The following is a 12,848-nucleotide window of genomic DNA, read 5'->3' on the forward strand; positions in this document are numbered from 1 at the left end:
CGACCCGGGGGGGCGCGGGGGTAGGGTTGCCAACGGACAAGAGTAGCAGTCAAATACGTTCAGCTTACCCCGAGAAAGACTACAATGACCATGAAGCCTTGCGCGGGCACCAGTGCGCCTTCGTGTACATGCCGATTTTTTTTCTGCAAATCGTTTTTGGCGATTCTGTTCGGGGGGGGCAGTGTTAATCACAACCAGAATATAGGTGATAAGTGGCTAATACACTCAATTTCGTTTCTAAAAGGACTTATCTAACGAATTTAATATTAAACACACAGCGCATAGTTTCCTCGTATGAATATAGTGATAAGTCAATTATCAGGGGAGGGCAGGGGAGCTTGAAGTAAGTCTTGAACGAACTTCCAGTAGAAGTGGTAGAGGCAGGTTCAATATTATCATTTAAAGAAAAATTGGATAGGTATATGGACAGGAAAGGAATGGAGGGTTATGGGCTGAGTGCAGGTCGGTGGGACTAGGTGAGAGTAAGCATTCGCACGGACTAGAAGGGCCGAGATGGCCTGTTTCCATGCTGTAATTTTTATATGGTTATATAAGTCACTTATAAGTCAATAGCATCATAACATTTTAAGTAACATTTGGATATTAAACACACAGCACATATTTTCCCCGTATGAACATATAAAATCATTGGAACACACCAATATCGGTGAATCAGTGGGAGCCCTGGGCTTGTTTCCCTGCAACAACATGGTCCTATCGAGGGGTGATGGGAGACAGCGATACTCGAAGGGGGTTCCTTATGTCCAGTCTACTCTGCAATTTAGTTTTCATTGCATTCATTGCAGAAAACTCCGCTTCGCAGAAAAATGTCGGAAATGAAAGCAACTTTTTCAGTGCTTTCGTGCTATCTCAGGATATTCAGCCTTGACTTTGATCCGGAATGCCGGCAGAGATGTTATGTCAAACATACTATTCAGCCCACCGTCATTTGCAAGCTCGAGGAGTTGATCTCCTTCCCGCGCTGACGTGGATGACGCGCGGGTAATGACCTTGCATGCGTAATTGCTCAACAGTGGCCGTGACAGGGAATGAGGAAAGGTGCAGCTGAATCGCCAAATCATATCGTTTCCTCGCGGCCCGGTAGCATATGCTTTGCGGCCCGGTGGTTGGAGATCGCTGTTATATTCCACTACTATAGGAAACACCCTCTCCACATCCACTCTATCTATGTCTTTCAATATTCAATATGTTTCAATGAGTTTCCTCCCCCTACTCAATCTTCTAAACTCCAATGAGTACAGGCCCAGAGCTATCAAACGCTCCTCATATTGAGCCAACACCAAGATTGGTGGTGCTGTGGACAGGGAGGAAAACTATCGGAGCTTGCAGCGGGATCTGGACCAGTTGGAAAAATAGCAGATGGAATTTAATGCAGCAAGTGTGAGGTGTTGCTCTTTGAGAGGACAAGCCAGTGTGGGTCTTACCTGCAGAGCGGTAGGCCACTGAGGAGTGCAGGAGAACAGAAGGATTTGGGAATATAGCTCCATGATTTCTTGAAACTGGCCTCACATGTAGATAGGGTTGTAAGGGAAGCTTTTGGCATATAGGCCTTCATAAAACAATGTACTGAGTACAGAGTTGGGATGTTATGTTGGTGAGGCCTTTAGTCTATTGTGTGCAGTTCTGGTCATCTATCTCCAGAAAAGATGTCAATAAGATTGAAAAAGTAGAGAGAAAAGGACGTTGCTGTGACTTGAGGACCTCAGTTATACAGAATGGTTGAATAGGTTAGGATTTTATCCTCCAGAACATAACAAATTAAGGGGAGATTTTATAGAAGCATATAAAATTATGAGGGGTATATAGATAGGATAAATGCAAGCAAGCTTTTTTTTCCCCACGGAGGTTTGGTGAGGCTACAACTACAGGTCATGGTTGAAGGTGAAAGGTGAAATGTTTAAGGGGAACTGCTTCACTCAGGTCGGAAGAGTGTGGAACAAGCTGCCAGTGCATGCACTACGTGGGTTCGATTTAAACATTTAACAGAAATTTGGATAGGTACATGGATGAGAGTGAGATGGAGGGCTATTGTCTGAGTGCAGGTCGACGGAACTAGGCAGATCAATGGTTTGGCACAGACTAGGTGGGCTGAAAGGCCTGTTTCTGTGCTGCAGTGTTCTATGACTCTATACTTTCACCCTTTCATTCCGAGAATCATTCTCAAGACCCTCTCCAACACTATCACATTTTTTTCTTAGCTAAGAGGCCCAAAACTGCTCACAATACTCCGAGTACTGTCTGACCAATTCCTCATAAACCCTCAGCATCATATCCTCGCTCTTATATTCCAGTCCTTTCAAAAGGAATGCTAACATTGCATTTCCTTTCATTACCACCAACTCAACCTGCAAGTTAACTTTTAGGGAATCCTACATAAGGACACCCAATTCCCTTTGGACCTCTGATTTCTGAATTTTTTCCCCATTTAGAAAATTGTCTATGCCTTTATTCTTTCTACCAAAGTGCGTGACCATACACTTCCCTACACTGTATTCCATCTGCTACTACTTTAGCCATTCTCCCAATCTATCCAAGTCCTGCAGTCTCCTGCTTTCTCAACACTACCTGCCCCTTCACCTATCTTTGTATCATATGCAAACATAGCCACAAAGCCATCAACTCTGTTATGCAAATTGTGGATATATAACATGAAAAGAAGCGGTCCCAGCACCAACCCGGTGGAACTCCACTAGTTACTGGCAGCTAACCAGAAGAGGCCCCCTTTATCCCCACACTTTCCCTTCTGCTAGTTCGCCAATCTTCTATTCATACCACAGGCTTGTATCTTGATAAACAGCCTCATGTGTGCATCTTGTCAAAGGCCTTCTGAAAATTCAAGTGAACAACATCGCCAGAATTCATCATAAAAGTATTCTCTATATGATGCAAGGCAGTATACAATCAAAATCTCAGTTCTTAAATGTTTACATATGTGTATGTTTTAAATCAGCTTCCACCAGCGTTTACCTGGTCTTGTAGAAAATATTCATTGGCCATGAGTACGATGTGATCCACGTATATTACACCACCAACACTGTGGACCTCCAGCTCTGCGAGTACGGTGAGAACTAGAATCGTTTCCACCAGAAGCTGTCTGTATTCAGGGTGAGGAACACGGTTCAGAACAGACTCAACGTGCACTGCAAATTTTATCTCTTGGGGTGTCATCTTAAAATGAATCAAAGTGAAGAGTTAAATCATACTACAGTGAAATTAACACATTCTCTGATCTTTATACAACTAATGATATTGTCTTTCCTTAATAATATGCTACATATTAAAGATAAATTTAAAACATTTTTAACACCGGTGAAATAGTGAAACAGAGCTGATTATTTCCACCAAAAAAAATTCCCAATGTTCTTAAGGAATCGTATTTTATTTTACCTGGAGATACAGCGTGGAACAGGCCCTTCCGCCTCTTCAAGCCAGACCACCCGGCAAGTCCCAATTTAACCCTCGCCGAATCAACAATGACCAAATAATCTACTAACTGGTATGCCCAGAGCAGCTGGAAATATGAAGCAATCCACACATCTCACAGTAACTGGCCATCATTGATGAAGGAATTGAGTGTCTTACCTCTCTTGTGGTTGAAGAAGGAAGCACAAAGCCATCAATGGAAAGGCCATGGCACTATATTTAAAGGAAGGCATGGGTTAAAATCAAATCCATTGTGCCTACAGATTTCAACATTTCAAAGGAGATAATGTGCAGAGGTTATTGATACATACATTACATGTATACTTGTGTGTGTGTATATATGTGTGTGTGTGTATATATATATATATATATATATATAATACATACACACACACTACAGGAGGTGGTCATCTCTTCCACATACTCTTTGAAAACACTATCTCAGGTGCACTGTGCTGTTCATACCCCTTTAAGGAATTATTATTGATTCCACATAACAGCTCTGAACAAAAATAAATTTTCCATTTAGTAGTTCTCACAACATCTTTAAATTTGTGTCATAGCTTCTGCCAGTGAAAATGGTCTTTACAGGTTATCAAAATCCTTCATAATCATATAACCATATAACAATTACAGCACGGAAACAGGCTATCTTGCCCTTCTAGTCCGTGCCGAACTCTTACTTTCACCTAGTCCCACCAACCTACACTCAGCCCATAACCCTCCATTCCTTTCCTGTCCATATATCTATCCAATTTAACTTTAAATGACAACATCGAACCTGCCTCAACCACTTCTGCTGGAAGCTAGTTCCACACAGCTACCACTCTCTGAGTAAAGAAGTTCCCCCTCATGTTACCCCTAATCCTGGGCATTCCCTTGATTTTTTACTGAATTTTCTTCAATCGTAAAGCAATCCCATCTTCCCGAGGTGCCCTGCTCCAAGCTCTCTATATAATTCCAGTTGAGCAAAGGTTCATTTTATTGTCAAAGTATGCATGTACAATACAACTCTGATATTTATCTTTTCTAGGTAGCCATGAAATATAGAAATACCCTGGGTGTTGATGGAACAAAAGACATCAACTACTCCCCATCCCTGGCACAAAAAAGAAAAGAAACAAAATTCGCAGACACCAAAATCCCCCCTCCCCCGCAGAAAAAACCCACAATAACAATCACTGACCCCGTACACATAACAATCCCCGAAGCCCTCATTCACAGAAAAGGACAGTGACAGTAGCGCCAAACCCCCAACATCCCCTTTACACACAAACATTAACAGATCACTCAGCAGCCAATCATACACAAGAACGGAAACGCCGCAAAACTGAAGGAAATGAATATACAGTCCAAAAATCACATAAACCTCAGACAAATGTCTTTTCGCCTGCATTCAAAGAGAGTAGCCACACGAACTCAGTTCTTCTGTAAAGAGTGACCGCCAACTCAGGTCCGAACGCCAGCAAAAAGGACAAACGTGCCCCTCCGGAGCCAATCACACTGATCAGGGGCTGAACGAGCAGATCCGGCTGCTGACGGTCTCTATTGTGAGTCACCTCCGACCCCCCCCCCCCCCCCCCGGGCATTCACCTTAATACCTCAATCTTTCACGCTGCTTCGAGATGCAGTCATTTATGACCTTGTATCTGGTCCTCATGAGTCATCTCATGTTCTCAGACCTTTTCAGCAGCCCCCCATCTCCGACCTCCATGAGGGGGACAGCTCTCCAGACAGCATAGCGCTGGATACTTCAATCAAGTTCCAAACTGTATGTCACTGGCTCCAACAGTTTCCATAACACAAACAAGACAAAAAGAACAAGCAGAAGGCATAGAAAAAGTAAAATAATCGGATTGATTTGCTATATGAAAGATGTCGCCCAAGGAATTATTCGTTGGTGCCATCTTGATCGGAAGTCATAGTGATACCAATGTCCATAGCAACACAACACCCTCCTCAAGATGGTGTCCATAGCCACACAAAACCCTCTCCAAGATAATATCCAGAGCAACACAATACACTTAGCAACATGGTATCCATAGCAACATAACACCTTCACCAAGACAGTATCCAGAGCAACACACAACCTCACCAACACAGCATCCAGAATACTACACCCTCACCAACACAGCATGCAGCAGAATACTACACCCTCACCAACACAGCAACCAGCAGAATACTACACCCTCACCAACACAGCATCCAGCAGAATACTACACCCTCACCAACACAGCATCCAGCAGAATACTACACCCTCACCAACACAGCAACCAGCAAAATACTACACCCTCACCAACACAGCATCCAGAATACTACACCCTCACCAACACAGCATCCGCAGAATACGACATCCTCACCAACACAGCATCCGGCAGAATACTACACCCTCTCCAACACAGCGTCCAGCAGAATACTGCACCCTCACATAGAAACATAGAAAATAGATGCAGGAGTAGGCCATTTGGCCCTTCAAGCCTGCACCGCCATTCAGTATGATCATGGCTGATCATCCAACTCAGAACCCTGTACCAGCCTTCCCTCCATACCCCCTGATCCCTTTAGCCACAAGGGCCATATCTAACTCCCTCTTAAATATAGCCAATGAACTGGCCTCAACTGTTTCCTGTGGCAGAGAATTCCACAGATTCACCACTCTCTGTGTGAAGAAGTTTTTCCTCATCTCCGTCCTAAAAGGCTTCCCCTTTATCCTCAATCTGTGACCCCTCGTTCTGGACTTCCCCAACATCAGGAATAATCTTCCTGCATCTAGCCTGTCCAATCCCTTTAGAATTTTATACGTTTCAATCAGATCCCCCCTCAATCTTCTAAATTCCAGAGAGTACAAGCCTAGTCGATCCAGTCTTTCATCATATGAAAGTCCTGCCATCCCAGGAATCAATCTGGTGAACCTTCTTTGTACTCCCTCTATGGCAAGGATGTCTTTCCTCAGATTAGGGGACCAAAACTGCACACAATACTCCAGGTGGGGTCTCACCAAGGCCTTGTACAACTGCAGTAGTCCCTCCCTGCTCCTGTACTCGAATCCTCTTGCTATGAATGCCAGCATACCATTCGCCTTTTTCACTGCCTGCTGTACCTGCATGCCCACTTTCAATGACTGGTGTACAATGACACCCAGGTCTCGTTGCACCTCCCCTTTTCCTAATCGGTCACCATTCAGATAATAATCTGTTTTCCTGTTCTTACCACCAAGGTGGATAACCTCACATTTATCCACATTAAATTGCATCTGCCATGAATTTGCCCACTCACCTAACCTATCCAAATCACCCTGCATCCTCTTGGCATCCTCCTCACAGTTAACACTGCTGCCCAGCTTCGTGTCATCCGCAAACTTGGAGATGCTGCATTTAATTCCCTCATCTAAGTCATTAATATATATTGTAAACAACTGGGGTCCCAGCACTGAGCCTTGTGGTACCCAACTAGTCACCGCCTGCCACTCTGAAAAGGTCTCGTTTATTCCCACTCTTTGCTTCCTGTCTGCCAACCAATTCTCTATCCACATCAATACCTTACCCCCAATACCGTGTGCTTTAAGTTTGCAACACAGCATCCAACAGAATACTACACCCTCACCAACACAGCGTCTAGCAGAATACATTATAGATAGATTTGATGTTGAATTATAGAAAAGTCATCATTCAACTGGAAAAAGTGCAAAGAAGGTTTCCAGGACTGTAGAGCCTGGGGTGAGTGTAGGTGAGTGGTAGAGCCTGGGGTGGGTGCAGGTGAGTGGTACAACCTGGGGTGGGTGTAGGTCAGTGTAGAGCCTGGGGTGAGTGTAGGTGAGTGGTAGAGCCTGGGGTTGGTTTAGGTGAGTGATCAAGTCTGGGGTGGGTGTAGGTGAGTGGTAGAGCCTCGGGTGGGTGTAGGTCAGTGTAGAGCCTGGGGTGGGTGTAGGTGAGTATTAGTGCCTCGGGTGGGTGTAGGTCAGTGCAGAGCCTGGGGTGGGTGTAGGTGATCGGTAGAGCCTGGGGTGGGTGTAGGTGAGTGGTAGAGTCTGGGGTGGGTGTAGGTGAGTGGTCGAGTCTGGGGTGGGTGTAGGTGAGTGGTAGAGCCTGGGGTGGGTGTAGGTGAGTGGTAGAGCCTGGGGTGGGTGTAGGTGATCGGTAGAGCCTGGGGTGGGTGTAGGTGATCGGTAGAGCCTGGGGTGGGTGTAGGTGAGTGGTCGAGCCTGGGGTGGGTGTAGGTGAGTGGTCGAGTCTGGGGTGGGTGTAGGTGATCGGTAGAGCCTGGGGTGGGTGTAGGTGATCGATAGAGCCTGGGGTGGGTGTAGGTGAGTGGTCGAGTCTGGGGTGGGTGTAGGTGATCGGTAGAGCCTGGGGTGGGTGTAGGTGAGTGGTAGAGTCTGGGGTGGGTGTAGGTGAGTGGTCGAGTCTGGGGTGGGTGTAGGTGAGTGGTAGAGCCTGGGGTGGGTGTAGGTGAGTGGTAGAGTCTGGGTTGGGTGTAGGTGATCGATAGAGCCTGGGGTGGGTGTAGGTGAGTGGTCGAGCCTGGGGTGGGTGTAGGTGATCGATAGAGCCTGGGGTGGGTGTAGGTGAGTGGTCGAGCCTGGGGTGGGTGTAGGTGAGTGGTAGAGTCTGGGGTGGGTGCAGGTGAGTGGTAGAGTCTGGGGTGGGTGTAGGTGAGTGGTAGAGCCTGAGGTGGGTGTAGGTGAGTGGTAGAGCCTGGGGTGGGTGTAGGTGATCGGTAGAGTCTGGGGTGGGTGTAGGTGATCGGTAGAGTCTGGGGCGGGTGTAGGTGAGTGGTCGAGTCTGGGGCGGGTGTAGGTCAGTGTAGAGCCTGGGGTGGGTGTAGGTGAGTGGTCGAGTCTGGGGTGGGTGTAGGTGAGTGGTCGAGTCTGGGGTGGGTGTAGGTGATCGGTAGAGTCTGGGGTGGGTGTAGGTGAGTGGTAGAGCCTGGGGTGGGTGTAGGTGAGAGGTAGAGTCTGGGGTGGGTGTAGGTGAGTGGTCGAGTCTGGGTTGGGTGTAGGTGAGTGGTAGAGTCTGGGGTGGGTGTAGGTGAGTGGTCGAGTCTGGGGTGGGTGTAGGTGATCGGTAGAGTCTGGGGTGGGTGTAGGTGATCGGTAGAGCCTGGGGTGGGTGTAGGTGAGTGGTCGAGTCTGGGGCGGGTGTAGGTCAGTGTAGAGCCTGGGGTGGGTGTAGGTGATCGGTAGAGTCTGGGGTGGGTGTAGGTGAGTGGTAGAGCCTGTAGTGGGTGTAGGTGATCGGTAGAGTCTGGGGTGGGTGTAGGTGAGTGGTAGAGCCTGGGGTGGGTGTAGCTGAGTGGTAGAGTCTGGGGTGGGTGTAGGTGAGTGATAGAACCTGGGGTGGGTGTAGGTGATCGGTAGAGCCTGGGGTGGGTGTAGGTGAGTGGTAGAGCCTGGGGTGGGTGTAGGTGAGTGGTCGAGTCTGGGGTGGGTGTAGGTGAGTGGTCGAGTCTGGGTTGGGTGTAGGTGAGTGGTAGAGTCTGGGGTGGGTGTAGGTGATCGGTAGAGCCTGGGGTGGGTGTAGGTGATCGATAGAGCCTGGGGTGGGTGTAGGTGAGTGGTCGAGTCTGGGGTGGGTGTAGGTGATCGGTAGAGCCTGGGGTGGGTGTAGGTGATCGGTAGAGCCTGGGGTGGGTGTAGGTGAGTGGTCGAGTCTGGGGTGGGTGTAGGTGATCGGTAGAGCCTGGGGTGGGTGTAGGTGATCGGTAGAGCCTGGGGTGGGTGCAGGTGAGTGGTAGAGCCTGGGGTGGGTGTAGGTGAGTGGTAGAGCCTGGGGTGGGTGTAGGTGATCGGTAGAGTCTGGGGTGGATGTAGGTGAGTGGTCGAGTCTGGGGTGGGTGTAGGTCAGTGTAGAGTCTGGGGTGGGTTTAGGTGAGTGGTAGAGCCTGGGGTGGGTGTAGGTGAGTGGTAGAGTCTGGGTTGGGTGTAGGTGATCGATAGAGCCTGGGGTGGGTGTAGGTGAGTGGTAGAGTCTGGGGTGGGTGTAGGTGAGTGGTCGAGTCTGGGGTGGGTGTAGGTGAGTGGTAGAGCCTGGGGTGGGTGTAGGTGAGTGGTAGAGCCTGGGGTGGGTGTAGGTGATCGGTAGAGCCTGGGGTGGGTGTAGGTGATCGGTAGAGCCTGGGGTGGGTGTAGGTGAGTGGTCGAGCCTGGGGTGGGTGTAGGTGAGTGGTCGAGTCTGGGGTGGGTGTAGGTGATCGGTAGAGCCTGGGGTGGGTGTAGGTGATCGATAGAGCCTGGGGTGGGTGTAGGTGAGTGGTCGAGTCTGGGGTGGGTGTAGGTGATCGGTAGAGCCTGGGGTGGGTGTAGGTGAGTGGTCGAGTCTGGGGTGGGTGTAGGTCAGTGTAGAGTCTGGGGTGGGTGTAGGTGAGTGGTAGAGCCTGGGGTGGGTGTAGGTGAGTGGTAGAGTCTGGGTTGGGTGTAGGTGATCGATAGAGCCTGGGGTGGGTGTAGGTGAGTGGTCGAGCCTGGGGTGGGTGTAGGTGATCGATAGAGCCTGGGGTGGGTGTAGGTGAGTGGTCGAGCCTGGGGTGGGTGTAGGTGAGTGGTAGAGTCTGGGGTGGGTGCAGGTGAGTGGTAGAGTCTGGGGTGGGTGTAGGTGAGTGGTAGAGCCTGAGGTGGGTGTAGGTGAGTGGTAGAGCCTGGGGTGGGTGTAGGTGATCGGTAGAGTCTGGGGTGGGTGTAGGTGATCGGTAGAGTCTGGGGCGGGTGTAGGTGAGTGGTCGAGTCTGGGGCGGGTGTAGGTCAGTGTAGAGCCTGGGGTGGGTGTAGGTGAGTGGTCGAGTCTGGGGTGGGTGTAGGTGAGTGGTCGAGTCTGGGGTGGGTGTAGGTGAGTGGTCGAGTCTGGGGTGGGTGTAGGTGATCGGTAGAGTCTGGGGTGGGTGTAGGTGAGTGGTAGAGCCTGGGGTGGGTGTAGGTGAGAGGTAGAGTCTGGGGTGGGTGTAGGTGAGTGGTCGAGTCTGGGTTGGGTGTAGGTGAGTGGTAGAGTCTGGGGTGGGTGTAGGTGAGTGGTCGAGTCTGGGTTGGGTGTAGGTGAGTGGTAGAGTCTGGGGTGGGTGTAGGTGATCGGTAGAGTCTGGGGTGGGTGTAGGTGATCGGTAGAGCCTGGGGTGGGTGTAGGTGAGTGGTCGAGTCTGGGGCGGGTGTAGGTCAGTGTAGAGCCTGGGGTGGGTGTAGGTGATCGGTAGAGTCTGGGGTGGGTGTAGGTGAGTGGTAGAGCCTGTAGTGGGTGTAGGTGATCGGTAGAGTCTGGGGTGGGTGTAGGTGAGTGGTAGAGCCTGGGGTGGGTGTAGCTGAGTGGTAGAGTCTGGGGTGGGTGTAGGTGAGTGATAGAACCTGGGGTGGGTGTAGGTGATCGGTAGAGCCTGGGGTGGGTGTAGGTGAGTGGTAGAGCCTGGGGTGGGTGTAGGTGAGTGGTCGAGTCTGGGGTGGGTGTAGGTGAGTGGTCGAGTCTGGGTTGGGTGTAGGTGAGTGGTAGAGTCTGGGGTGGGTGTAGGTGATCGGTAGAGCCTGGGGTGGGTGTAGGTGATCGATAGAGCCTGGGGTGGGTGTAGGTGAGTGGTCGAGTCTGGGGTGGGTGTAGGTGATCGGTAGAGCCTGGGGTGGGTGTAGGTGATCGGTAGAGCCTGGGGTGGGTGTAGGTGAGTGGTCGAGTCTGGGGTGGGTGTAGGTGATCGGTAGAGCCTGGGGTGGGTGTAGGTGATCGGTAGAGCCTGGGGTGGGTGCAGGTGAGTGGTAGAGCCTGGGGTGGGTGTAGGTGAGTGGTAGAGCCTGGGGTGGGTGTAGGTGATCGGTAGAGTCTGGGGTGGATGTAGGTGAGTGGTCGAGTCTGGGGTGGGTGTAGGTCAGTGTAGAGTCTGGGGTGGGTTTAGGTGAGTGGTAGAGCCTGGGGTGGGTGTAGGTGAGTGGTAGAGTCTGGGTTGGGTGTAGGTGATCGATAGAGCCTGGGGTGGGTGTAGGTGAGTGGTCGAGCCTGGGGTGGGTGTAGGTGAGTGGTAGAGTCTGGGGTGGGTGTAGGTGAGTGGTAGAGTCTGGGGTGGGTGTAGGTGAGTGGTCGAGTCTGGGTTGGGTGTAGGTGAGTGGTAGAGTCTGGGGTGGGTGTAGGTGATCGGTAGAGTCTGGGGTGGGTGTAGGTGATCGGTAGAGCCTGGGGTGGGTGTAGGTGAGTGGTCGAGTCTGGGGCGGGTGTAGGTCAGTGTAGAGCCTGGGGTGGGTGTAGGTGATCGGTAGAGTCTGGGGTGGGTGTAGGTGAGTGGTAGAGCCTGGGGTGGGTGTAGGTGAGTGGTAGAGTCTGGGGTGGGTGTAGGTGAGTGATAGAACCTGGGGTGGGTGTAGGTGATCGGTAGAGCCTGGGGTGGGTGTAGGTGAGTGGTAGAGCCTGTGGTGGGTGTAGGTGATCGGTAGAGTCTGGGGTGGGTGTAGGTGATCGGTAGAGCCTGGGGTGGGTGTAGGTGATCGGTAGAGCCTGGGGTGGGTGTAGGTGAGTGGTCGAGTCTGGGGTGGGTGTAGGTGATCGGTAGAGCCTGGGGTGGGTGTAGGTGAGTGGTAGAGCCTGGGGTGGGTGTAGGTGATCGGTAGAGTCTGGGGTGGGTGTAGGTGAGTGGTCGAGTCTGGGGTGGGTGTAGGTCAGTGTAGAGTCTGGGGTGGGTTTAGGTGAGTGGTAGAGCCTGGGGTGGGTGTAGGTGAGTGGTAGAGTCTGGGTTGGGTGTAGGTGATCGATAGAGCCTGGGGTGGGTGTAGGTGAGTGGTCGAGCCTGGGGTGGGTGTAGGTGAGTGGTAGAGTCTGGGGTGGGTGCAGGTGAGTGCTAGAGTCTGGGGTGGGTGTAGGTGAGTGGTAGAGCCTGGGGTGGGTGTAGGTGATCGGTAGAGTCTGGGGTGGGTGTCGGTGATCGGTAGAGTCTGGGGCGGGTGTAGGTGAGTGGTCGAGTCTGGGGCGGGTGTAGGTCAGTGTAGAGCCTGGGGTGGGTGTAGGTGAGTGGTCGAGTCTGGGGTGGGTGTAGGTGATCGGTAGAGTCTGGGGTGGGTGTAGGTGAGTGGTAGAGCCTGGGGTGGGTGTAGGTGAGTGGTAGAGTCTGGGGTGGGTGTAGGTGAGTGGTCGAGTCTGGGTTGGGTGTAGGTGAGTGGTAGAGTCTGGGGTGGGTGTAGGTGAGTGGTTGAGTCTGGGTTGGGTGTAGGTGAGTGGTAGAGTCTGGGGTGGGTGTAGGTGATCGGTAGAGTCTGGGGTGGGTGTAGGTGATCGGTAGAGCCTGGGGTGGGTGTAGGTGAGTGGTCGAGTCTGGGGCGGGTGTAGGTCAGTGTAGAGCCTGGGGTGGGTGTAGGTGATCGGTAGAGTCTGGGGTGGGTGTAGGTGAGTGGTAGAGCCTGTGGTGGGTGTAGGTGATCGGTAGAGTCTGGGGTGGGTGTAGGTGAGTGG

General features: G+C 51.2%; 1 protein-coding gene across 5 annotated transcripts in view; it reads right to left on the bottom strand.

Annotated features, from left to right (window-relative positions):
- Positions 1-12,848, bottom strand: part of LOC140199215 (phosphorylase b kinase regulatory subunit alpha, liver isoform-like) — a 213,253-nt gene that overhangs the window by 2,937 nt on the left and 197,468 nt on the right. For 2 of the 5 annotated variants that reach the window (XM_072260901.1, XM_072260902.1), the window contains exons 30-31: positions 3,604-3,657; positions 2,989-3,189 (exon numbers count right to left, since the gene is read on the bottom strand). In XM_072260901.1, the coding sequence (XP_072117002.1) occupies positions 2,989-3,189; positions 3,604-3,657 (255 nt within the window). Of the gene's footprint in view, positions 1-68; positions 166-2,988; positions 3,190-3,603; positions 3,658-12,848 lie in introns of those variants that run through there. The other 3 variants (XM_072260903.1, XM_072260905.1, XM_072260904.1) reach the window with 3 other exon arrangements.

Source organism: Mobula birostris, chromosome 6 (assembly GCF_030028105.1).
Source record: "Mobula birostris isolate sMobBir1 chromosome 6, sMobBir1.hap1, whole genome shotgun sequence".
NCBI lineage: Eukaryota > Metazoa > Chordata > Chondrichthyes > Myliobatiformes > Myliobatidae > Mobula > Mobula birostris.